The sequence below is a fragment of the Hippoglossus stenolepis genome, chromosome 9 (genome assembly GCF_022539355.2).
Source record: "Hippoglossus stenolepis isolate QCI-W04-F060 chromosome 9, HSTE1.2, whole genome shotgun sequence".
Taxonomy (NCBI): Eukaryota; Metazoa; Chordata; class Actinopteri; order Pleuronectiformes; family Pleuronectidae; genus Hippoglossus; species Hippoglossus stenolepis.
The window spans coordinates 27851218-27879008 of NC_061491.1; the positions used below are offsets into that span (position 1 = coordinate 27851218).

At 44.4% G+C, this 27791-nt stretch overlaps 1 protein-coding gene across 3 annotated transcripts; it reads left to right on the plus strand.

The window, feature by feature from the left end:
* Positions 1 to 26664, plus strand: LOC118114747 (protein yippee-like 1). 3 transcript variants are annotated; one of them, XM_035165380.2, is made up of 5 exons: positions 1 to 217; positions 7468 to 7751; positions 19084 to 19127; positions 20535 to 20643; positions 22038 to 26664. In XM_035165380.2, exons 2-5 carry the CDS (start codon positions 7635 to 7637, stop codon positions 22125 to 22127), a joined length of 360 nt encoding a protein of 119 aa, XP_035021271.1. In that variant the 5' UTR covers positions 1 to 217; positions 7468 to 7634; the 3' UTR covers positions 22128 to 26664. The 3 variants fall into 3 exon arrangements, with proteins under 3 accessions (XP_035021271.1, XP_047197073.1, XP_035021269.1); XM_047341117.1 differs by lacking the exon at positions 1 to 217 and adding an exon at positions 1405 to 3405; XM_035165378.2 differs by lacking the exon at positions 1 to 217 and adding an exon at positions 5059 to 7251.
* Positions 26665 to 27791: the final 1127 nt, after the last annotated feature.

The following is a 27791-nucleotide window of genomic DNA, read 5'->3' on the forward strand; positions in this document are numbered from 1 at the left end:
CGCACGCCTCCCGGCTCAGAGGAGACCACCACCGGGGGAGACCCTCATGTCTTTGTCCGCTGCTGTCTCCATGGGACAGTGACGGAGTCTCCATCTTCTCTTCTCGTTGTGAGGACACTGACACTCTGGCTTCTGCTGGAGCTCCGGGGGACACACCGGAGGATCCTCAGCGGCGTGTTGTGGTGTCTGAGGCGGGGGAAGAGGACGAGGTCCGGCGGTGAGTGTTGACCCGGTGACCCGCTGAGGACACGTGAAGTTTAACTGCACAGCTACACACCCTCAACTTTACATAATCACACTTCATATGGTGTTGGTTTCTATCACACAGGCTGGTTGTATTTATTCTCTTCATATAGTTCCATGTTCCTTCTTCTTCTCTGTTCTTCTCTGGAGGTTTATTCATCTGACACACTTTCCTTTATGTAACTGTTCAGGCCTCAGTAATAATCTTCTTACATTAATTAGTGTGCGAGGTTTCAACATCTCAACAATCAGCTGACGTTTCCTCTGCTGCTGTCACATGATCACCTGCGCCATCTCTGTTATGATGATGAAGAGGATGAAGGATCCTCCTCATCCTCCTCATCCTCGGCTGCAGATCTCGGTCAGTGTTTTTTTTTCTGGAGCTGCTTAACAGGCCACGTGAACGGGCGACAAAAACAGCGCGAGGACGGATTTCATAACGGTCACGCGCGCGCAGCCACGCACCTCTGAGGGAAGCTGCAGTGTGATGATGATGAGGGTGATGATGAAGATGAGGATGTGTTTACGTGCGTCCCCTTCCTCTGGTGGTGCTGGTGAAGCAACAACACACAGGAGGAACAAAAACAGGCATCACAGTGATGATGATGATGATGATGATGATGATGATGATGAAAACAACAATGGTGATGATGATAAATATCCCATGAGTCTTTGCTTCAGGCTGCACCTTGTTTCCTCGGCGTCACACGAGGACAGATTCGTGTTTGGTACCAGATTTAATTTGATTCATCTTCATCTTATCATCACATTCCAGATGTGGATCAGAGCCGAGTGAGGCTGATGTGAACTGGTGCTGACACACAAACATCTGCTGCAGGAGGAAGATCCGCTTTGGGTTTTGGAGTCTATAGAATATGAAACATGTGTAAACAAGCATCGGTGTGGTTTCACAAAGCTGCTCCAGGAATCTAGTGATGTGTATTTTTCCTTTTCTGCCTTTTAGAATCTGCTTGATGAGAAATAGGAAGCAAATGAAAATCATCTTCATCATCAGTGTTTGGTGAAATCCACTCGTCCAGTTGATTCTTGAATCCTTCAAATGGGGAAAGTGCGTAAACAACTTTGGATGAAGCTTGATCATGGATCTGTTTCTAAAATTAACTATGGTGTGTGTGTGTGTGTGTCTGTGTGTGTGTGTGTGTGTGTGTGTGTGTCTCACATGCTGTCAATCTAACATCAGACTCTCTTGTTGTTTTCCATCCTTGTAAAACACACGAGGATCTTTTTATTTAACACATTCTAACAAACTCTTCACTTCAGATTATTAATAATCATCAGTTTGTTATTCGTGTGAAAAATCTGGTGAAAATGTCCAGAATCTAAAAATGAGGCTTTAAGTGAGAGGTGGAGCTGCAGGTGGAAACGTCACCGTTCTAATATCTGAGGAAGATGAAGAATCTGATTCATATTCTCATCCTGTATTTATTTACACATCCGGGGATCTGCACGCTCCCGCCTCTCCGACGAGGTGCGTTCAGGCCGCGTGGGAAATAATCTCCTCAGCAACAACAGGAACAGAGCAATAACTCCGAGAGCTTCATCTTCCTGAAGCTAAAGTATATGATTCCATTTATTGCAGTGAATAACACATCAGCTCCGACAAAGTTCACACAAAGACGCTCTATATGCATAAGTGGAAGGTCTGTGTCTTACAGCAGGAAATCATGTGGACGTGCACTGAACGTCTGGAGAGGAGAAGTTTCCACATTCAACAAACTGAAAACTGAAGTGAAAGAAGCTTTTATTTATAGTAAACACACAAAGTCAGCTTTATTAAAGTGTTTTTTTTTTTAAAAACAGAACTAATCAAGATAAATATCAACCAAAGAAAATCCAAACCACTTTATGTAATGACATTAACTGTATTGATTATAAGCAGGGGAAGTTAATTGAGTACAGATGCATCGTATGGATAAGTTACTGTAAAAACTAGAAGACAAAGACAAAGTTTCATATTTGAGAACCATCAATTATTTGCATGTTTAGTTTTCGGCTCATTTTTGCAGCACCACCAAATTGTTTATCATGTTTATCATCTACATCTTCTCAGAAATTACAGCGAGCGTCAACTGGGTGAAAATCTCCAGATCCTTGTAGAAGACTTTAGAATCTCTTCCTCTTTCGCAGTCACAAGATTCATTTTGTTGCTGCGATGCTCCATATCGAGCTGAATCACTGAGCTTTAAAATAGTAAAAAAAAACTGTCAATCAATCAAATTATATTCGTACATCCCATATTCACAAATCCCAGTTTGTCTCAGATCATAACAAGGTGCGTCATCCTCTGTTCTTAACTGAACAAGAGTCAAACTACCAAAAGAAACTCTACTAACAGGGAATAAAAACTGTATAAACCTCAGAGAGTCACATGTGAGGATTCCTCTCCCGGGACGGACAAAAATATGATAGATGCTTTATTTACAACAGATTTTAACATAATGGAAAAGTGTGTCAATCTTTAAAGTATTTGTACATTAGAAACATGTACTGAATAAATAAATAACATCAGTCCAGTAAATCAATCAAAGTTATCAACAGTCAAAAAGAAAATTCTGTTTCATTTGATGAAAAACATTGACCATGAAATCTTCAGTGCAGATAAACCAGGTAGGATGAACACAAAGTTGACTGTTTATAAAAAGCTCTGCACACAAACAAACACAAGTATAATGAAGCAGTTTATTGTGCAGAACATAATAAAATATTCTTCAAAACACCAACTAGAAATGAAACGGAAATAGAGCCCAAAATAAACCCGAGTAGAGAAACAAAGCGCTGTGCCTGATTTCCATCTTTCCCACGGGAGCCTGAAGGCGGCGCGGCCTCCCATTGGCCCGCCGGGCCGTCAATCGGGGCCCCGTCTCCCGCCCACCTGGTGACGTGTGCGCACAAAGTAACGAGGCCAGTTCGTTTCGCACAAAAGACACAACAAAAGCCCGAGTGGCTCAAAATGAGACGCGTCAGCAGCAGCAGGACGCGACACTGAGTGGAGGAGGCCGCGACACACACATGGAGCTCAGGCCGGGAGGACGACAACCAGCGGACTGACCACACAACAACAACAACAACAACAACAACAACAGCACAACACAACAAACAACAGCTGATTGTGCAGCGTCCTGCTCGCATCTGATCCAGGTGGTGAGTAACAGCAGGGAGCCGAGGGGGCTACACAGCTGACAGCGCTGTGCTGGGTTGCGTTGCGTTGCGTTGTGTTGTGTAGTTCACACGCTGCACCAGGATCTGAAAAACAAAGCAGCAGCGACACTGTTGCTGCCGTCGTGTGTTCTTTGTTGGAGAGAAACACGTTCAGAGGAAGAGGAGGAGGAAGAGGAGGAAGAGGAGGCTGTGATGTCATGATAAACTCCCGCAGATGAAGATTGAGGGCAGTTGAAGCGACACGTTGTGTTGTGGTTGTGTTGTGTTTTTTGTGTGAGTCAGAGCAGCCAAGTCTTTTGTCTGGACTCTTCCTGTTAGCAGAGCTGCACAGTCTTTGTTTTCACTGAGTGTGGATGTCAGCTGTTCGTCACCTGTCGTCCACTTCACCTCAGTCCTGTCCACTTCACCTCAGTCCTGTCCACTTCACCTCAGTCCTGTCCACTTCACCTCAGCCCTGTCCACTTCACCTCAGTCCTGTCCACTTCACCTCAGTCCTGTCCACTTCACCTCAGTCCTGTCCACTTCACCTCAGTCCTGTCCACTTCACCTCAGCCCTGTCCACTTCACCTCAGCCCTGTCCACTTCACCTCAGCCCTGTCCACTTCACCTCAGTCCTGTCCACTTCACCTCAGTCCTGTCCACTTCACCTCAGTCCTGTCCACTTCACCTCAGCCCTGTCCACTTCACCTCAGTCCTGTCCACTTCACCTCAGTCCTGTCCACTTCACCTCAGTCCTGTCCACTTCACCTCAGTCCTGTCCACTTCACCTCAGTCCTGTCCACTTCACCTCAGTCCTGTTCACTTCACCTCAGTCCTGTCCACTTCACCTCAGCCCTGTCCACTTCACCTCAGCCCTGTCCACTTCACCTCAGTCCTGTTCACTTCACTGACTCAGTTCCATCCTCTGCTTCTGGAGCTGAGGAGACGAGGCTGCAGCTGAGGAGACGAGGGACAAAGGAGACAGGAGCTCGTCAAGTGGCTCGGCCTTGTTTTTCTGTCCATTTAGAAGAAATCTCAAGTGTTTGCAATAAAAACCAAAACGTAAAACTGTGAAGCAGCGCCTGACAAAGTGAGAACACACAAAACCAAGTGCTGTCAAATGATCAAACCCCAGTTAGAAGGTTCTTCACGGGTTCTAATGAAACAGGAACAACAGGAAACAGTTAAAAACAAGGTCAGAGTCAACGTGTTGAGATGATCAGGATCAGAAGAAGCAAAGAAGCTGCACACGTGTTGTGTGTTTGTCTTTATTTGATATTTACCAACAAAGCAAGTTGTGTGTGTGTGTGTGTGTGTGTTGTGTTACGTGTTTACCTTTCCCCGTGCACGAGCTGCCAGGGTTAAACTGGGCTAATTCAGGGATTATTCCTCAGGCACCTGTGCAGATTATTCAGTATGTATGTAAATATGTCTCGTCTGGGGGCCACTGGGTCAGTTTCCAGTTCTCACCCTCCCCGCCGTGTGAAGTGTGTGTGTTAACGTGTGTGTGTGTGTGTGTGTGTGTGTGTGTGTGTGTGTGTGTGTGTGTGTGTGTGTGTGTGTGTGTGTGTGTGTGTGTGTGTGTGTGTGTGTGTGTGTGTGTGTGTGTGTGTGTGTGTGTGTGTGTGTGTGTGTGTGTGTGTGCGCGAGAGCAGCCATGCTCCACGTCACGGCTGCTTCCTGTCGAGTTGCGGAAGCTCCTTTGTTTTCATGTCTGGCCGCTGGGCTCGTGTCTCGCTGCCGCTCTTCCTGTTGCAGCACATCGAGCTCGACTGGAAACTTCTGGAGCCGCTGAAGCTCATGTTCATTGTGTTGTCACTCAGGAAGGTTCTGGTTGCTCTGCTGGCGAGCTGCAGCAGACACTGTGCTTCTGACACAGAGGTGGTTGTGTCTCAGTAGGGTTTGATAGATTATCAATAAATAGATTAAACCCTGATACTTAACCCTGACAATGTCTGTACTTAATTAGAAGTTACCAGACAGATGTGTTCAGTGGTAAAACACGAGAGAAGTGGTTTAACATCCTAGTTGGATGGATCCATTAGAATCTAACTGAAGTTCTCAGCAGCTCCTCACAAGTGGATCTCTTGTTATTGACTCTGTTGTCTCGTCGGAGCAGAAACCTGTTTTTAACCTGTTTTTAACCTGTTTTTGTTGTGAAGACAAGAAGTGAAAGCTGCTGTGGTTGAGCAGATAAAATACACACAGTCTAAATTTAATCAACTACAGGAGACGCAACATGTCAGAGTCCCGCCCTCGTCGTCTCACTGTGAGGACAGTGCAGATGTTCACTGATCTTCAGAAGTAAAAGTACTCACGCTTCACTCGAGTAAAAGCAGCAAAACCACAAAGTAAAAATACTCCTGCACCACAGATTCATGAATCAGCGTCTGAGGCTGCGGCCACACGACAATGTTTTCATTTGAAAACACATCAACTGCTCCACGCTTTTAGAGACGACAAATCTGCGACAATTCTTCAACGAACAACGAAACTACTTGAACATTTCAAAGTGGTGATTTACCAACTAAATCACCTGAGTTATTTAAGATTTAAGAATTGTCCATTTAAGACGTCAGTAATCTGTGAACCTGTTGCTGGAAATCATCTGCTCTATAGAGCTGTCCAATCAGCAGCTAGAACTGTGTAAACAGGAAGACAGAACTGACAAGAATTACAGTTTTAAATGTACAAAACATGAATATTTTCTATTTGGACTGAGTTGTACTTGACTCTGAACCTGGAGAAACAAGTGCGTCAAAGTAAAAAAACGTTAGCATAGTTTAAAATGACCATAACCATCCAGCTGAGGTTGTTTACTTTGCTAATTGTGTATGATTAACGTCAAGTTTCAGGTGCGGCTTGTTGACTTTACTGTTCGACTCTAAACGGGTTAGCAAGCTAACGTTAGCCCTTTCCAGTCGGTCCAGGTAACCGGTTACACCGAGCAGCTGCTGGTTGTAAATATTGTGTAACATTAAATGTCACTGTGTAAGAACTAGTTTGTGACGTGTCTCTGTGTTGTGTAACTTGTTTCACACTAGTTTGAAACTACAAGGAGTCGGAAAGTCAGCAAACGGACTCAGTTATGTTTATCACACAACTTCTATCTAAAGCTAGCTAACGTTAGCTGATAATCAGCTCTCTTAAGCTAACTCTCTTCTCGTCTGTCCTCGTCTGTTCTCGTCTGTTCTCGTCTCTTCTCGTCTGTCCTCGTCTCTTCTCGTCTCTTCTCGTCTCTTCTCGTCTGTCCTCGTCTCTTCTCGTCTGTCCTGTGTCGGACCTGAACCGGTCTTCATTTGTCTCGGTGGAGCTGGTTCTCCTGCAGGCGGCTGAATTCATCTCAGTTGTCGTTTTTATTGTTCCCTCTGTTTTCGGTCTGAGCTGTTTTGTCCTGCAACAGGTTTTAAAAAATGGATTCTGCTTCATTTAGATTTTAATAATTGATGTTGAGAGTCTCTTCATCATGATTAAATAAAAGCCAAATTATAATAAACCGCAATTATCTTTCAAAACCAATCTGCCAAGAGGCCTCAGATAATAATTAGTAATAATTAAACATTTGTAGTATTTCCTCTTAAACTTGACTTTAGATAAACGTCGTTATTTGTGGACTCAAACATCTCAAACCAGAAATACTCGACATTGATCTGAACTTTTATCGAAACATCAAACACAAACTGTTGTTGCAGTTGAAACAAAGTGTGAAAGAAGATTTGTGAAGATGCATGATTCTGCTCGTCTTTATCTCAGAAGCCACAGTAACCTCCTCCTGCGTCTCGGGGCTCAGTGAACAAACGAGGACCTGCTCGTGTCGTCGACGTGTTACGTGTCTTCATACGAACACGGGTTGGTTTGTCTCCTCCTGATATTAAAGTTACATCATCATTCAGCCACGTTGTCAACAACATGTGATCGTAATCACGTAATTGAGGATTGTAATCAAATGATTGCTGCGGCAAATGAGCCGAGTTCATATTGGAAGTGCAATCGAGATCACGAGCTCTTAAAATAGGAAGTGTGGAACCTGTCACTCACCGCGTGTGTCTCGTCCCTCTGTCGCAGGTTTGATTTTCTCCGTGGTGTCAGTGTGGAGCGTGCCACACACCCGCTCCACAACAACGACGGCTTTTGCCTGCATCCTCCAGTGTTTCTTCTGTCAGCAAGTCCAGCAGAGCTGCAACTCGTCCAGTGCCAGCCCGGACGCCAGCGAGGAGCCCTGCCCCACTGACATGGTGAAGATGACCAAGTCGAAGACCTTCCAGGCTTACCTGCCCAGCTGCCACCGCACCTACAGCTGCATCCACTGCCGGGCACATCTGGCCAATCACGACGAGCTCATCTCCAAGGTACGGGTTCGCTGACTCGCCCGGTTCTCCCTGATGAAACCCTTTCACATGACATCCGCTGTGTTTACATACATGACGAAGGCTCAGGCTGGTTTGTAGTTGTGTCACAAAAAGAAGAAAACATTGAAAACACTTAAATCAGGGCTGACGCACAATTGTCACAGATCTCACAACACACATCGCTTCTCACATGCTAACGTTTCATCATGGCTCAGGCTAATGTATCGTCTTGGCTCATGCTAACGTTTTGGTGCTGGTTCATGTTAAAGTTTGGTTCATGTTAATGTTTGGTCTTGCGTCATGCTACTACTTACTGAGATATGATTCAATGTTATTATTGCTCATCAGTGCAGCTTTAAATTTAGAGATAATCATGTCAGAGTTTATCCAGATGTTTTGATGGGATTTTACTGTTGTTAATGATTCACATCAGACACTGAATCATTCTCCTTCTCTGTTGATCTAAACCACTTCGTTGGAACACGTTGTGAGTCGTGCTGATAAAATGTGTCCTTGTAATATTTATAAACCAATAAATCAGCTGAGCTAAACGGAGAATTGTCTCTGCGTCGGGACTCGGCAGTGACGGGGTGTTGTCTTCCACCGTCAGTCGAGTTTGACCTCGGTGTCGTTTGAGTTTCTGTTCACCTGAAGCTCCCGTCTCGACACGAGCAGAGACACAGAAGCAGCTGTTCAGCATCTGTCTTGTCTCAGCATCTAACGTTTCCAATGGTTTTATCGTCTGATTCTTTTTATCGTCTGAATATTTCAGATAATGAGGATGAAGACCCGAGTCCAGGGTCTCGTCTTCACATCGTTTCATTTGAATAGAAAAAGGGATTTGTTTTATAATCACATGAGAGGCTGAAAGATAAAAATGTCAAGTATTTGTATTATGTTAATTATTTCAAAGGACAGCAATTACATTATTTATATGCTATTTTCATTATTAATATATTTGCTAATTATTGTTTTAATTAAATAGATTTTTTGACCCAAGCCGATGGAATCAAACTATTTATTTTGAAGATTAGAAAAAGCAGCAAATCTTCACAAATAAGAAACAGAAACTGTGGAAAGTTTTATTTGTATTTTACTGTTAATCATAAATGAATCAATTAATCAAAACCGTCAACTTATATTTTTAATTCCATCAACAAAATGTTGCAGATCTGAACCTTTTCTACGAGTTAAAAAGAAAAGTTTGGTCAGAACTTGATATTTGAGCTGAGGGTAAAAACATCACCTGTGAAATGAGGTGATAAATCACATCTTGAGTCGTCACGAGATTAGTTTGACAGATGTCCTCGTGCCGGCTCCTCTCCCCCGGATCGTAACCTTTTAGAAATCGTCGTCGTCATCTGCTGCAAACTTCCAGTCCTGCGAAGCATCGACGTTACAAACGAGCGTCTCTCTCTGCTCGTCTGGTTTCATGACAATCAGATCAGATGTGACAGTTATTTAACGCTGTGTTTGCTGTGCAGTGCTTTCAGAAACATTCATCTCTGTGGGACTGTGACCCGACGTCACTCCGGATCTCAGTTTGTTACGAGAGTCACAAAGTGTCTGGCAGCGCTCGTCTGAATTCAAAAGAGTTCGTCTCAAACCAAAGATTCGAGGAAAATGTCTTGAAAGACGAACGGACGACAACAAACCTCGATGTCGAGTCTTTTCAGAAGCGACGTGTGCGATCATTCAGAAAATGATTCTGTGTTTGTGAAAAGACTTTTCATTTATCGTGCAGCATCTTATTATATATGACATATTATGTTCCTGTGCTTCTTCAGATTTGATGGGAAATATTCAGTCAAAGCAAAAGGAAGCTGTCGTGGTCAAAGCTCCAACTTATGATTATTTCATTTACTTGTTGATTATTACCATTATTATTATTGTTATTAATATTATGTTAGTTTCTTAGCAGGATTACGAGGCTCTAAAACTCGTCAAATATGAACACGACTAGTTTGGTCTTGAAAAAAACCCACATTTCTAACTCCCAGAACAACATCAGCCATAAAAGATCGACTACAGATAAGTTTGTGTCTTCCAGCTCCTGAATCCGTCCACATCCTGTCTTCCATCATCTTCAGAGACAAAAAACAAACAGAAAAACTCATTTTACAGTCGCATCATATCCAGTCAGACGCTGGAGATTCGGCCCATTTGCTGAAAATGAGAAAGTGCTGCCAAGTCTGGACATTTATTTGAGAGCGACAAATCGGAACCTGAGTGAAATACAAACGGAGAGCGAGCTGCTTTCTCTGGCTATGAAGCGTAACTGTGTCCACCTGCCAGAGGGGCTTCTGGGTAGTGAAGTCCAGCTAGTCCACGCTGACTTTGTGCAAACCGTGGATCCACAGCTGCTGAGCAAAGAGTGAAGTTCCTGAAAGATCAGACGAAGCAGAGCGGCAGCGACTGAGGCGCCGACCTTTCGTAATAAGACGGTGACAGCGTGCCCCCCCCCGTGTGTTGCACTCTCACCACGAGCGAAGCTGATTTATTCAAATGGCAAAGATGATGGCCGATCAATCTGTGCACTCGCCATCTCCATGTCCAAATCCATTTGCCTGCTGCCGCTCGGAGACTTGGAAGCTCACGGCTCGTTAGCGCGAGCAGGAAGTGAACAGCTCGGCCACCAGACTGTTCCTCTCTGCAGCATCAGAGGCCTCGACACGGTCACTCCTAGTGCTGTGAAGTCTGCACAGCAAGGATCTCACAGGGTTTTAACTGTTTGAGGCCAGCGTAACTCACACTGATGCCAAAAGAAAGTGACTTTCCCTCGTCGGTCTGCACCTCACCGACGTGTCGCATGGGAGGGTTCACGGTCAGAGTGAGAACTGGGACCAGGCAGGACAGAGATTGATTGATTGACTTTTATTATTGTGTCGTGCACATCATTGTTGTAATTTAACAAGATGAGAAAGAAACTGGAACCAGAGCTGCAGCATCAATATCAAAACTAAACCAATAAAAAAATGAATAAACCATCCTGACGTTTTTTCGAAGGTTGCAATATTGAATAATAGTTATATTTCCTGTCGTATAGTTCTTCTGAAATCATCACAATAAGGACAAAATGGAAGAAACTGGCTGAGGGCAGTTTGGGATTCTTTCTCAACGTCTCTAAATTCACCCCCACATTATATTTCCTTTAACTTCTCTCAGTAATGTGTGTTTCCTGTTCCTATTCTTTTTAAGAACTCAGATTCCTGCGTTATTTACATCCCAGTTTTCTGCTGCTGCCGTCGTCGTCTTCCTCTTCGCTCTTGGCACATCCGTGTGTTTCCTGACACGTTGCCGTCACCTGTAAACCTGGAATAGTGTGAAGCCACTGGCAGGAATGTGTGTTGCGTCATTCACATGTTCGCACACGTGCACTTTTTGTATATGTCTCCGTGCACAAACAAACAAAGCTCATAAATCATTGAATCACGATGTTGTTAGAAGGTGATTTTAACTTGTTTATGTGAGAGCAGCAGGTTGTTGTACATCATGCAGGCGGCTCCAGGCCGAGCAGTGGGTTAGCTCCTCACTTTAGTTTGAGCCAAGAAGCCAAACAGAGGTCAGATGTTGAAGTGCTTGTAGATGAGGTTTTTCCGGGGGGGTTCGGAGGCGGCTGGGGGCTCGAGGTGGAGAGAAGAGAGAGCTGGGACGGATGTGGGGATATTTACTGCAGTAAAAGTACAAATACATTGACAAACATACAACCACATTAACTTTTCTACTTAAGTAGAAGAAAGTAGGCACTTGCTTTTAAGTATACTTCAAGTATTACCTCTGTGTACTGATTCCCTGATGCAGTACTACATCCTGATGGCTGCTGCGCCAACACGACAACGTTTTCATTTGAAAAACCTTCAACTCTGCTTCAGAAACGTCTGACGTCCAAACTCTGGAGATTTAAAGTGTGTAAACTCTGCTGACTCTGCGATTCAGTCTGAACAAACAGAAACTGAGATGTTTGGAAACAATGACGTAGACTCAACCTCTTGCTGATTGGTTCTTTTCAGTCACAACCTTCCCTGATTGGTCAGGCTCCTGTCACATGACCTCCTTCCAGATTAAAACAACCAGCCTCAGCTCCCAGAGAATCAATTACTTGTTACTGGCCCTGTTGTGTTAGTTAATTCTGTTCGTATCGACGAGGATTCAAACTGATACGGAGCCAAAACACTTGTTCAGTTTGAAAATGTTCCCAAAGGAAAACGTGGTCATATGGACAATGATGCTGCTGCAGGAGGCGGGGTCTAATGCTACCTGCCCGCTCTGATTGGATGAAAGGACCAATTCCCCTCTCGTTAACATAAAAAAACTATTTATAAAACGCTTTATAAAAATGTAGTGGAGCAGAAAGTACTCATTTGCATATATATGGAGTAAAAGCAAAGATTTTTGCAAATCAATCTACATAAGGAAAGTACAGATAAATGAAAAATGTACAGAAACTAAATAAAAGTACTGTTACTTCCCACAGAACTTCTTTACTGTTGTTTAGGGACGTGTGAGAAAGCAAATGTCCGCTCGTGGTTTAGTGAAGAAAGAAGCAGTTTGTTCTGAAGCAGTTTGATTTAAAGAGACTTATATGAATTGAAACATCACAGGTGTATAACCTGATGTACGAGCATCAAACCATTATTGACTTTTCCTCTTCACCTCCTGCGTGAGACCTGGATCATTATGAGCTCTGACGTAAGTAACGAGGTGGGAGCTCGGGGCGTCGCTGCTCCTGAGGTCAGCGAAGAGGAGGAGGAGGCTGACGATGATGAAGAGTTTGTTTGATTGGAGTCGCAGCTCATTGTTTGCAGAGGCTCCTCAGACGTGACGCCGGAGCAGGAATGCTGGAGAACCAGTAGCAGCAGCTTCAAACAGGGAATGAGATTTATTACAGTCACACAGGAGCCACGTCTCAGGGAGTTTCCCCCAGAGACGGATAATCCGCTGCAGAGTTTGAGGTTTGTTCACAAAGCATCGACTCGTCTTGTGTTGTGGTTTATTTTGTTACTTTATTGTTTCTAAACGGGAGAAAAGAGTGAAACTATTAAAGCTGCACTCTGATCCTACGGAGACGTGTTCATGGGTTAAAGACAGTGAGTGAGTGAGTGATAGACAAAGTGAGTGTGAACTGAAACTTCCTTTGACCTCTGACCCTGAGACCCTGAGAGTCTCCAGCTGTCGAGGGACGTCCGACCTTCTCTGCAGTGAGAACTCCGGCCTGGTTTAACGAGTGAACTGTTGACTGGCTCGTCTTGTCCACGCTGTCGGTACCAGAAGGTGACACTTGAACAAATGACCCCGTTTGTCTAAACAATCCACTTTGATAGTAATTGGATTTCATTAAGGGAGCTTCCCCTGACAGCCGGTGCTGTTCCTGTCGGCCTCTCGTAGTAAACACGCTGCTGTTCCTCGGTTTCCACGATCAGCTCGTCCTGCACACGTCTGACATCCAGCACTCAGACTCGTGAAGTGTCTGAGACTGTTTCTAAGTCCGTGACGCTGCTGTGGAATTAATAAGAAAAAGTGAAAACTAAAACACCAGATTAGGAAAGAAGGTTCTGCACATTTCCGTTATCTCATTTAATTATAAAGTCTCCAAACTTTCAGTATCTAGAGAAAAAAGAGACTCGAGGTTTATAATATTAAAGTTCTTCAAATCTGTGAAATCTGAAAAGGGCACGGAGACGTTTGTAGTGATCACAGATAACATCAATGCAAAGTCATGATTGAAAACATTTTGTAATCCAGAATAAATTTAACAATAATTATTGATATTATTTTAATACTTTTCCTCGTGTAAAAAACACAACAGCATCAATTTGTCTACTTTTAGAAAATGTTTAAAAAAGTCAGGAAGTGATGTGATCGCTTCCTGTTAAAGCTCCAGGATCATTGAATAATTAGTTTTGTCCGACTGAGACAACAAAACCCAGAAGTGTTGAATTAATAATGATATTAAATTTACAATGATATGAAGAAAAGCAGCAGATCCTCACATTAAGATCCTGTAACTACACAATATGAGTGTATGTTCAATAGTTTCTGTTAAATGGTTGATTCACGTTTAGTTTCTACAGTGAAGATCAGATTCAGAGATCAATATCTGAAAATTGTCCTTATAAACATCTCGATATTAATTTTCCCTGTTCACAGATGTATTAATAAGTTCTCGATCATCAACACGTCTAAGCCGATTATGTTGCTCAGGAGAAGTTGACACCGTCGCCTGGTGTTTTCCACGACTCGCTGCCAAGGGCCGCTCGCCACGACCACGTTGGACTTTCACCCCTTATTCAAATCTTTTTTATCGTGCTCCTTCAGAGATTCTTCCTTCCTCTGCACACAGAGTATGAAAACCATAACGTGTCCGTAACAAAGCTCTGCAGGTTCTGCTTCTCTGCACAGTTACAGCTTGAGAGCTGGAATCTCCTGAACCAGGTTTAAAAATAAAACGGTTTCTCCTCCCCGAGCTTCGTGCCAGCCGGCGAGCGAGGATGCAGATGGAGCCAAGAGAGAGGATTAACCTGAGAGCAGAAGGAAGTGTGGCAGGCACGGTGCCCCCTCTCCATCTCCCTCCTCACACACTAAACTAAATATGGGAAAATAACAGAAAAGACCATCAATGCCTTGTTTGTACGTTTTGCTCAAGCTGGAGAAGAAAGTCCTGTTTTATCTTTGACACTCTTGTGTTTGTGGTTTTGGATCAGACTCACTTCTCCACCTCAACATGTGGACACGTCCTCAGTGGGACGGGTCTACGACGGCAATAACACCAAACTGACAGGAGGACAAAATCACAGATTTGATCCAAGTTGATACCTTCACCCAGAACCTGCTGAAAACAAGAAGCTGAGGCAGAAAACCAGAGCTGACGTGTGTTGTTGTTGTTGTTGTTGTGATCCAGAGCATCTTCTCGCGTGCTTCACTTCAGGTTTTAGCAGATATGGGTTACGTCTTAAAGCAGATACGAGCACTTCCTGAAATCTGATAGTGGTGTGAGCAGCGGCTGAGAGGAAGCGTGGAGGCCTGCGGCGTGATGATGCAGCCTGAGGAGGAGGAGGAGGAGGAGGAGGAGGAGGAGGAGGGTTTATACCTTCGTCCCACCCGTCAGGCTGATGGAAGCCGCTCTAATGGATTGATCACACGTTTTATTTCTCGTCGTTAATGGGAGCCGGTTTCTCCCCCTCGTCCATCTAGTAAACTGACGTGCGGCCGAGTGCGACTGTGACAGAACAATTTAACATTGCTGCTTTTTAATTTCATAATTAAAACCAAGTGAATTATGGGTCAGCAAGGATTTGTTTAACTGTTCAGCAGCCGCACTAACAATAAATCCAGGACTTGAAAAATGAAAAATCTAAACAGATGGTGTGTGGGTTGGTGCAAACGTCCCCGTCACCTTCAGAAACCAGGTTTTTATTTTACGACTTGGACGATGATGGACAAGTCAGAAACAAGTCAAAAAATTTCAAGTATTTCGAGTATTTCAGGACGGGACAATATTTCCACCTCGTCATCGCTCCACGAGAAGAAATCCTTCCTGCTTCCTGTTCACACGTGTCCAGAGTGTGTGAGTGGTCACGTGATTTGTGTTGTTGTGTGTTTAATATGAACAGAGACGACTTCTCATAAGGAGCCAAAACGCTCGTCTGGACGTTTTAGTCGTTCTTGATTAGACAATATTATAAATGTTGTTCTAATGAGGACTGGAACCTGCTCTGGAGTCTGAATTGATTGACTTTTAATATTCATTTAAACATAAAATCATTTTTATTGACTATAAATATAAGATATAGAATATTTAGAACTATTGATTGAAATGTAAATGGAGCGTTTGGGTTGATAGTGAAGCTGAACCTTCACCGACAGTCTGTTGAGACAGATGGTAGAAGTTCACGTCAGCAGGTCTGTTAACAGTTTCCAGTTAATCTTAATTTATTCCAGTTAATCTTTATTGTGATTCACATTCAAAGGAGCAAATTAAAATCCTCTCTGTGAAACCAGAAGCAGTCGTCGGGCCTGAGACACGAGCAGACACGAGGAGACTCGAGGAGACACGAGGAGACACGAGGAGACTCGAGGAGACACGGGGCTCGAGGAGACAAGAGACATGAGGAGACTCGAGGAGACACGAGAGACATGAGAGACACAAGGAGACACTTCTCTGCAGGCGTCTCGCCTCTCGAGGTGGATTTGTGTTCTGAGTCGCGCTGAAGGAGCAGATTTCTCTCTGCGAGCTTTAGTTCCCCTCGGTCCCGGGCAGTCAAGAGGATTCAGGGATTTAGAGATTTGCTTTGTTGGATTGTCATATCGGGAACGAGCCTTTTTTTTAAAAACAACTGCAGCAGCTTCAGAAAACGAGCTGGTGTTTCATTAAGCTGCAGCAGAAGAAGAACCTGTGGGAGCTTTTCACTCAGAACCTGCAGGATCCTGTCGTCTGATGGAAGACGGAGGTTCTGTCATTAAAAAGAAACATGATCCAAATTTATTACCTTCGCCGAGGACGTCATGTCTGTTTGTAACCAAGATTACACAAAAACAACCGAATGGATTTAATGAAACACGGTGGACGGACGGAACGTGGACAGAGAAGAACCCATGAAATATAGATTGGACTTTGTTTTCACTTTTCACATTGTGAAGATGTTCTTCAACATGTTTTTTGTTTGTTTGTGAGCGAGATTACGCAAAAACTTCTGGACGCATTAGGAGGAAACTCAGCTGAAGGACGTGATACGAGTCGGGGAAGTCGTCATTACATTTTGGTGCAGATCTGGATCGGGGGGGGATCTATTTATTCTTTCTTTAACATTGTGAGATAGATCATCACAGAACTGGTATTTATGATTCTGTGTAATTTGGTGCAGATCCACATAAAAATCTGGATCTAGTGGATTTAAATGTGGTTTCATGAGGAAATCCAGGATCATTTTGACATTAACATTGTGAGAACATTTTCCTTGTTTTCCCCGAGAATAATTCATGGATCTTGATGAAAAATGTCTCGGGGACAAATAGTGAATCTGAAGAATATGTTTCAACATGACGTTTTCTTTTTACCTGATTTAATCGGACGTTGCTGGAGCGTCTGAGCCACGAGCATCTTCCTGCTCCTGATGTTTCTGACGCTGAGTTATCGACGGAACAGATAAGGGCAGAAAGAGGTGGAGACGTCCCAGTGGTTTAGTTGATGGCTGAGCTGCAGATACGACAGTTCCTCCTCCTCCTCCTCCTCCTCCTCCTCCTCCTCCCTGGCCCAAACACTGCGGAGGCGACTTGTTGTCAGCTCCACGGGGATCGACCTAGTTCCCTCTCACAGCTAAAGGTCACATGTCTTGCTGCTGCGGCCTGTGTGTGTTTTGCAGATTTCAAACTTCACACACAAACACTGAACTCGAGGATGTAGCAGTGAGACGTCGACTCCCGCGGCGACAGGAGAGAATAATAATCTTTTTTTTTTTTATCTCCAATCGGCTTCAAGAGGAAAACCGCTCTGATGTGAAATCAAACCCTCCCAGTCCAGAGGATGGCGAGCAGCCAGCTACACACTGGTCCCCTGAGCCTCTGCGGTGGTGGCTGTGGTCAGCGGACGAGCCGGCTGCTGCTCCTATTAGGTGGAATTAGCTCAGCGCCCTCGACCGCAGCCGCAAACCTATCTGCTGCGCTCATTTGCAATGGAAAAGGCAAATCCGCTTGGGACCTGTCTGCGGGGCCGCGGGGGGGAGGCTGTCGTCAGCCGGCGTGACGTCACGTGGCCACTCAGGATATTATCAAGTCAGATTTTATTACACACTCTGTTCTCATCGCAGCGATAAGAAGCTCCTGTGAATCGCTGTGGCTTCATGGGGTTATTTATGGTTCAGGTTTATTTATAGGAAGTGTTCAAACTGGACCGATGATTCATCTTGTTCGTTTAATATTAACAAACATTTCACACTGATGGGATTTTTACTAACTTTGGGAATTTATCTATTTGGGATCGAACTTTCTGAGGATGTTTGTCCACATGGAGATTTGTAAACACGTGAATGTGGGTGTTTACCACAGACTGTAAAAAAAGACGGACGACAGAGGGCCTCGATCGCCCCCTAGTGGCTGGCTGCAGTATAGGTCATAAACCCCGCCTCCTCCATGTTAGCAGATGGGACATGGACCAAACTTAATAAGTCAAAGGAGACGTTTGAAGTAAATGTTTGTCAAAGATGTTTCTGTCATTTCACGTCGTTCTTATCTCACTGATGTTTGTTCAACTGTTTCTGATCAGTTTGATTTGAATTAGTTATTTGATGACGCAGTGAAACATCATGATTGACAGCTGAGACTCAGGGTTCATCCCCCGATCTTCACTGGACTTTACCTCTGGATGTTTCTGGATATTGGGAGGAAGTGGAGAAGAGTTGTCCTCACTCCAGATAAACATGGCTGAACAGCTGACTTCATGTAATTGGATTACATATTAAATTTCCGTGTAACTTTATTCCCTAAGTTGATTGTAAAGAGTCGAGTGTTTTCTATCGTGTTGAGTTAGTTTGAATAAATCAAAACTTGAAAGTGATTTGATTAAATAAAGTTACATTTAAAAAGTTTACATTGAACTTAAGTAATAAAGTTATACGGAAATTTAACATTTAGATTAAACACATAAAGACGTTAACATTCATTTCAGCCTCACGAGGGAAGAACTGTGTCAAACATGGACACACACACACACACACACACACACACACTGCATTTAGTGACAATGTAAACACACACATGTTTGTTTAAATAAAACGTGCGTGCGTGCGGTTTGTGTGATATCCACCTAAACTGAATTTTGTCTGTTACTGATGTTTCATTGAGAAAAGCTCAGATTGTCGTCATGTGGAAACATTCAAGTCTCTTCTTCTTCTTCTTCTCCTTCCTCTTCCTCTTCTTCTTCTTCTTCCTCTCCTCCTCCTCTTCCTCTGTCTATAAACGCTGCTTTGTTGTTCTGCTGATTCGCTGAACATCTGGAACACGCTGCATCAGTGGTGAAGCTCAACATGTTGAGTTTGCAGGAGGGAAAAACTAAAGTGACTCTTTGTATTAATAGATCTTTATCCAGATTAAGATTATTCTGGTTTTATAGACTCACTTCACAGTCTATAAAACTTCCAGCTGCTTTTTAACGCGCCAGCAGCTTCTTACCTGATTTTTTTAACGACACGTTTTGCAGAAAGTTAAACGAAGTTTGATGTTTTCCTGTTGAACGAGGAAACGTCCGGTGCCGACGCTCCTGTTCTCAGTCGCTCCTGTTCTCAGGCGTCTTCTCCTCAATGTCAACTTACACCATCTTTGTTTCTCTCTCTTGTTTCAGTCATTTCAAGGCAGCCAAGGACGAGCCTACCTGTTCAATTCAGTGTAAGTACGAGTCTCACAACTCACCTTCATCGTTTGGTTTCTGTTTTCATTAAAAAGTGATGGAGGGGGGGGGAGTGTAAATCAAAGTCACTCATGAGTTTTAAACCAGTTTCACACGTTGAGTCTGAACACAGAGTTAAACTGGTTCTTCCTGAAGCTTCTGCCTTCGTTTCACTTAGTGTTGCTCTTCACTTGTTCTCCGACTCACTGCCGCCGGTGACCAGAGAACGACGCTGCCACATGTGAAGTTAACACACAAGCTAATAACAACAACAACAACAACAACAACAACAATGCACGTGATCCCGAAGGAGACGTGTTCAGACTAGAGACGAGACGGTGGGGAAGTTTCCATCCGTCTCTTTTAGTTGTGGTGGTTGATCGCAGCCCTGTTGGGAGTCATCTGAGGTTTGAATGATCATTTTCATTACTGGTTAAAGTGCAGACCAGTTTCTCGGGGGTGTGAACAGACGAGTCCCCGGTGACGTCTGCAGGAGTTTTAATTTGTCCGAGGACTTTTCTCGACACTGTTTATGTTACGTCTGTCGTCAGACGTGTGTTTTTTTTTGTTTGATGCCAAAATGTTTCAGACAAAGATTCAGTGGATTTCTTTAACTGCAGAAATAACAGAGATATGAATATTTGAACCCATACTTATCTGCAGTTGTATTCACTGTAGTAAATAGTCTCCAGTGTTTAGTTTGACAGTGACTGTTGTGTGTACTTTTACTTTGACTCTTAAATTGTGTTCTACTGCTTCTACTTGGTAAAAGAAGTTTCTGAACCCACTCACTCGATAACCACGACTTCACTCTGTGGCTCTTCTGTGTCGAGACGATACAGTGACAAGAAAACAACACTTCACTAAACACATCAACAGCGTCGGCCAGTAAAAATACATTTTAAACGTTTATTTCACACTTTAGTTTGACACTTGTAGGTGAACTTCCCGTTGAATGAGCATCTTTAAATATAGAAATCAACATATTTCGCTGCCACAACTCCCAGGTTTGTTTTGTCATTGAAACAAACGGCGGCATCAGAAATATTAGGTTAAATGTAAAGGATATAAACCTGTTTGTCTTTATCCACACAACGATTCAGATATTTTTGATCCGAATAAGAAGGAGAAGAATCTCCAGAGAGAGAGAGCCGAGGCGTGCTGCTCTCTCTCCTCTCGTCCCTCCGCCATTTCTCTTCCTGTCAATGCCACAAGCGCAATGCATGATGGTTAGTGACCATCGGTTGCACACTATACTTCTCACGATGCACTGTAGGAAACAATGAGTGCACTATATAGGGAACAACAAATTTCACCAAACATTCGAGCAGCACTTAGTGATTTCAGATCTTCTCGTGAGTCTCTCCCCGACCTCTGACCTCTGACCTCTGACCTCTCGTCTCCAGGGTGAATGTCGGCTGCGGGCCAGCTGAGGAGCGGGTTCTCCTCACGGGTTTACACGCTGTGGCTGACATCTACTGTGAAAACTGTAAAACCACGCTGGGCTGGAAATACGTGAGTCAAAGTCCCCCTCCCGAGGCCTTTTACCTGACTGTGTGTGATGTGCAGCTTTACGCCTGAAGTCCCGTGGAGCTCATCTGAGGTCACGTGGCTCCAAACGGACACATGATGGAGCGACAGGTCGAGAGAACAGGGTCGCTCATTACAGCGTCACCGGTTAAAGCCGTGGTGACAGTTTTCTCTGCTCAGGTTTGTGTTTCGGCTCCGAGCGGCTCTCTGGTCTCCTAGAGCAGCAGATAATTACAGAGCCGAAAGGTCGGCTGCCGACAGCCAGACCGGCTCCTCTGAGAGTCTGCAGTGATTAAATGTCAGGCCGTTTTGAAGGAGTCTGTCCCGGTAATTGTCTGGAATGACGGTAGAAGGGAGTAAAATAACTGAGCAACGTGTGAGACAGAGACTCACTTAGAGCTTCAGACAGTGACACAAACAATTAGAGGTTCTCAGAGAGGCGCCGCGAGCAGCTCACAGCGGAGCTGGTTCACGAGGCCGAGCAGCAGCAGGAGGAGAATAATCACAGACATGACGGTGACGTCCTCGAACATGTGACGCTCAGCAGGACGAGACCAATCACACGACTTCAGTTTCACTGCAGCTCTAAAAACTCAGCTTTTCACTGAAGAGAACGAGGCACAAACAGTTTATTATTAAAGAAGTAAAAGTAAAAACCTTCATAGGTATAGGAGAGATACAGAGGTCTCATTAGGTGTAAGGAGTTGATATGATGATAATTATATTATAATGTAGTGGAGCATTTGAAATGATGTTACTTGTTTTAGCATTAATCAGGGCTACGAATAGATGAAGAATTGTTTTCCCACTTGACTCAGTTACATCCACACGACTACGTTTTAGTTTGAAAACTTCATCGTCCACACATCCAAGATGTTTGGAAACGAGGACGTAGACGCTCAAAACCTCTTTTTGGTCAAAACGTAGCCTTCGCTGATTCGTCAGGCTCCCGTCACATGACCTCCACACGGCGGTTTCCTTCTCGCTTGTGGCCGAGCTCTTGTTTTGCTTCCTGTTCACAGCGGCACATGTCCAGTGTATGTGAGTGGTCACGTGTGTTCAGGCGTGTTATTAAACCTGAAATTAGTTTCTCTGATTTTGTTTATAATTTATTACTTTTTTAATCAAATAACTGAAATGTTCTCAATGTAATATCACAGACAAATAAGGAAACCACAGTTCCCAGTAGATCGTGTGTAGATCGATTTGTTGAAACTCTAAATGGAAAGTTTTACAATGTTCTGTGAATCAAATATCATCTAGATTCATCTTTTGAAAGCTTCTGGATCCAGGAGATGTAAAACCAAGTGTGACGATGGATCTGAGGTGTTGTTCTTCCTCGTCGGTCGTGTCACTGACGCGTTTCTCTGGTTTTGCAGGAACACGCCTTCGAGAGCAGTCAGAAGTACAAGGAGGGGAAGTTCATCATCGAGCTGGCTCACATGATCAAGGACAACGGGTGGGAGTGACGCTCCGACTCGTCCTTTTCTCCGACCTTGGAATTATCTTTACTGAACTGCGTGGAGCGATGACGTCCTCCCATCACCCCGCCCCCCCCCCCCGACCACCAGCCACCCCGCCCCAAAAGAAAACAAGACGAAGACACGCCTCCACGAACAGTCACCCGCTCGTCTCCTTCACGTGCACACGCCCACCTGCTCATCGGGAAGCTGAGCGAAGGACGAGGGGGCGGAGCTACTCCTCTTGAATAAGTCACGTCGCAGGAGTCCGGTCGTTTACGTTGAAGATTGTACGTCCTCCTTCGCGGCTCCAGAGCTTTTGGGTTCGATTCCCACTGCCCACTCGCTCGCTCACTCACTCACTCACCTCCGAGCCTCCCCCACGCTTACAAGTGATTGTGGTGATGTGGCGCCCGCTCTGCCACCGGAGACGGACTTCACTGAAAGGACATTTCTTTGCTTTCCTCGTCCAGCGACTCTCTGACGACCGATTTGATTTTTAATTTGCTTTAGTTTAAAACGTGTGGGTTTGGTTACGGTTCTTTTTTTTTTGCTTTGATGGCAGATGGATGTTACTGGTTAGCATTTAATTTCCCCGTCACGTTGTGTTTCTGTTTATCTGTGCCGGGCTCGTCGTGTCTCCGCCTGTAGCTGAGCATGCTTTTCTTTGCTAAAGTCCAAATGAGCGATCAGGGACGGGTGCGGGGGGGGGGAAAGGGAGTTTATCCTCGTTACGGATATGTAGCAGCATCTTGCTTGTTTTTAAAGTGGCAGCGGATCTGATTGCAGTAGTGTGGGATTTTATACCGAATATTATTTTTCCGTTTATATCTTTTTTTTTTTCTGAATTGTGAATTTACGTTTCCTCCCGCCCCCTTCTGGTAGCACCTGATACTTTTCTTTTTGACATAACTGTGTGTGTGTGTGTGTGTGTGTGTGTGTGTGTGTGTGTGTGTGTGTGTGTGTGTGTGTGTGTGTGTGTGTGTGTGTGTGTGTGTGTGTGTGTGTGTGTGTGTGTGTGTGTGTGTGTGTGTGTGTGATATACACGCACACATAAGTTATACCTGTAGTGTTTGGCTGAATGCGATTGTGGCTGGTTCCATTTTGCAGCAGAAACATGAAAAGGAGCAGAAACCTGACGTCCGTGTCACTCGTCATAAAACAGATTGTATTATTCCATCGTGTAGTAATATGAGACACAAGTACATATGAGTATAAATACACATCCTATGATTACATATCCATAAATACTATGAAAATGTTCGTAGTACGTAGATATCGGAACATGGATTCTAAATATATATATATATATATTTGCTGTCATGCACACATGTATATATGCATATGACTGTGTGTGTCTATGCAGTGTGTGTGGTCACCGTTACACAGACGCACACCTGAACGACGCTCCCTCGTTTGCACTTTGCAGAGGCCGCGGCTTCCTGTCGGTTTAGAGGCAAAGCGTCCGCTCGCACTCGTCTGCTCCGGAGTTTCTTTCTTTAGATGAACGACCGGTCGACGGAGACGAGAGGACGTTTGACGGTTCGGAGGATTTCAGCTTTTTCAGATTCTATCAACATAATCAAGTCAAACTAAACTCTGCTTCTCATCTCAGTTTGATTTTTCGACTCGAGGAGAAAAGAGTTGTTTCTTTGCTGCTGTCCTAGAAATCCTGTCGTCCCCCCCCTCCTCTCGTAGGTCTTTTGCACTTTATGCTTACCCGTCTCTCTCTTGTCTCACTGCGGACGCCGTCTGTGCTTTGCCTCTAAGCCGCATGAATCCTGTGCCTCTTCAAAACATGAACGTCCCCCCCCCACCACCACCCTTGTGTTTTCTTTCTGTTGTGCAGTGCATAACTCTGACCCCTGGTTCAACGTGGCCCTCGAGATAACGTTCTTCACCAAAATCCTGATTCTGGGGTCGACAGACACACGTATATTTTCTATGTTCAGATTCAGAGGTGCAGACACAGATGAATATTCAGTTTATTAAAAGATGGAGACGTGTGGCCGCTGAGGGGTGGGCGGGGCTTGTCAGCTAAGAGACGGACGGGGACAGATTTAAGAATCAGCAGTGATTGATTACTTTGCCGGCGAGGTCAGTCATATCACCTTTAATCCTGAAAACAAAGACAATGCAAACCCTGAGCAGTGAAACCTACTTGAAGATAAACAGCTGAGTTATTGGCCCTGTTACAGTTTTTGTACATAAAGTAATATTTAAGGTTTTATATGTATTTCTACCGGGTTAGTTCTTTTACTTCCCCAACTTGAAGCACTTTTGTTCACTGTACCTCTGGCTGTGTGTGCGTGTGTGTGTGTGTGTCCGTGCGTGTGCATGTGTATTAGCCCACGTGCACGCCGGCACACCAAAGCGAATGTTTAGTTCCTTTTCCTCCGACTTGTTTTATTTCTCTCTTTTTTCCGTCTGTTTAGTTTGGAAGTTTTTTTTTTTTTTATTTGATTGGTCCTGTTGTTTGTGTTTTTTTCTTTCACAGCTGCTCGGCGTCACCGTCTCTCCCGGTGATCCGCGGTGTTGGAGTCGGGTTGAAGTTTGTTTGGAGGAGATTTATCCCCGTTGTTTGTTTGGTTGGTTTGTTGTAGCTCGTGGGTTCGAGCCCGTTGGAGGTTCAGGTCTCTGCTGAGCCACGTCGAGGGCGAGCTGGAATCTCCCACCGTGTCGCAGCCTTTACAGAAAAACCCTTTCACACCACGGTCTCTGAACGGAGGGCGTCGCCCCCGGCAGCCACACTGGACGTCCTGAGCTTTTAGCAACGCTGGCTGTGAATATCTGATTGTACTTCTTCAGAACCTGCTCATTCTCCTGCAGGTTTCTCCCTGAACGCTTTGTCTGATGGATGTTCTGGTTCCGTCGACTCGTCGCTTCGTCCCAGTCGAGGAGCTGCTGCCGTTAAACTTTGCATTTCAAGACATCTCAAACAAATTCTACCCTTTTCTTTCAAAAGCCAAAAATGCAGGATTGTGTCCCACAGTGCACTGCCCCCCCACCCCCCACCCCCGGTGTTTACATGGTGCATTCAGGCGCTCTTTGTTGGACCGTAACCTTCGGGACATGTGACCTCACTGAGTCATCAGTGCTGGTAAACTGGTAAAATACATTTCATGAAAACTCGCAGATTTTCTTCTTGTTACTCACGAAATGGACAAGATGTCTCGATTCAGCAGCTTCCTCCGAGCGACTCGGTCACATCGGACGAGTCGAGTGATTCAACTGATGATGTCCACACTTTGTCCCTGAGCTCCTGTTTCAGAGTCTTTAAAACGCTCTGAGGACGAGACATCTTGAACGTCCTCGTCTCAACTCTGCTCCTGACGTGAGAAGTTGTTGAGCACCGTGAAAGGACGTCCGGGCTCAGTGTGGCCTCTAGGGGGCGCTCTTTCGAGGGCTGCACCCTTTAAGTTCACGGCTCCTGAACTGGGATGAAGCGTTTTGGGTTCATGTCAAAACTCGGAGGGAACCAGTATTTGTAGGAAACCATTTTTTTTGGGGCCTAAAAAAATTTGATTAATCACAAGTTTTACGCGATGACTGGTCCTCAATCCTGCGTCAACTATTATTTATTGTATCAGTTGCATTATCAACATGTCTGTCAACGATTTGTGATTGACAGGTCGTTGTACAAAGTGGCAGAAAATAGTGGAAAAGGCCCAAAGTTACATTCTGAAAATACAAGAATATTAAATGTATTATCATGAAAAAACAGATATTTGAACATAAGAAGCTGGTACCATATGAAATATGATTTAAAACATCGAATCGCTAATTATAATTGTTGCCAGCAGGGGCCCAACAACAAATCTGTGGCTCATGCTAGCAGACGTCTGCTTTAATCATGACGGGACGGGGGGGTACTGGTCACTCCAACATGGCGTCTGTGACCCAGCAGCAGAGCCTCTGTCCCCCTCGATCAGTCACAATAAGTCGAACCCACAAAAAGCCGTTGCCAGGGTCACGCCGGTGTTTACCAAATACGAACCAGGTTCTATTGAAGGCGTCGGTGTCGTGTGTCAGGCGACAGGAAGTGAGGACGCCGGGCCCCCGGGCGCCATCCTGCAGACTCAACCGTTAAAAACCAAAATCAAAGAGGAGAAGCGTTTGTCTTTCTGCAGAACGTTTGATTCTCTGGACTCGGCAGCGTCCGAGCAGACGGACGACAGATGTAGATACTTGCTGCTGAACACGGTTTACTTCGTGTAGTTTCCTTGTGACACCGGCTGCCGCCGTGTGGAGCGCCGTGTGGAGCGCCGTGGCTCCGACGTCGATCTGAGGCTCCGCAGGGAGAAGACTGTTCTTAGGACTGTTCAGCTGCAGTGTGAGCTCTGACGCATGTTGTATTTATAATGGCTATATGTCGTGCCTGTTTTATTATTATTATTATTATTTTTTTCCTAAATTTTAAAACAAAAATACTCTCTGCTTTTTATTTGACTACATTGCTTTGCATTCTGTATTAGTGAAGCCATGTCACATGTCTGTTTTCACTCTAATGTAAACTATCAGATATCACAATAAATTTTCAATGGCATTAACTTGTGTTTGTCAAATATTTCGCATTTTTATGGAGTTTTCAGAGGGATGTGAATTTTGAAAACAATAATACAAACCTAATAATAAATATGGTTGAAATTAGGCTGTTTTGAAATGTGCGTGGTTAGAACCATAAAACAGGATGTTACAGTTTGAAAAACAGGAACAGGTGTGAAGCTGTGGTCGTAGTGATGAAACGAACGGTGACCGTTGACCAGAGGCTGAACCGGAGTTATTATTACAGAAGAAGAAGAAGAAGAAGAAGAAGAAGCACAGAAACATGAGATTCACTCGGTGCCTCAGACTCTCAGAGCGTCGGGTGATTACTGTAAAACTCAGGAGTCGAGTCGCTCGTCGACTGCAGCCTCGCTTCCTCTTCACCGACGGTTGACTGTTTGGATTAATGCTAAAAATAATGTCACAGTGTCAAAGTTATATATTATATTATCTTATTATTATTATTATAGACTGGGCCTTCGCTTTAAAAGATTTGATCCTGGTGCCAACATGACACCCGAGCCCTTCAGGGCCACGCAGCTCTCACGTGTTTGTCAGGTACAAATAAAGTTGAACAAAGTGACCGTGTCTCAAATCCAGATGAAAAACAAACTGGTGTTTTTCTCCCACCTGATGAAGATGTTGCTCAGACCAGTGTGAAGACCGGACGAGTCTCAGTCTGTTCTCACCCTGATGAACCTGCAGCTGCTGCGAGTTCAAGAGAAACATGAATATTCATTTATGTTCTGAGAGAAGAACTCGTCAGTGTGTGTTTGTGTGTGTCTGTGTGTGTGTCTGTGTGTGTCTGTGTGTGTGAGAGAATAAAGGAATAAAGACACTCGGGGGGTCAACGAGCACAAATACAAAAGCCTTTCATTATAATCGAGCTGCTAATTCCTCAGTCCGTGTGTCTGTGGAACTTTTATCTCTCAAACCGTTCGTTCCATCGACTTCACACTTTGTACAAACGTGATGATGAAACATCTGCAAATAAAGATAAATAAAAAAACTGCCATCACCGGAGAGGCTGCAGCTCGGCCAATCAGACGTGTGATTAGAGTGTGATGGTCTGGCGTTGCCATGGCAGTAGATGATGGTGATGCTGAACCCACACAGCTTCGTGTTTCA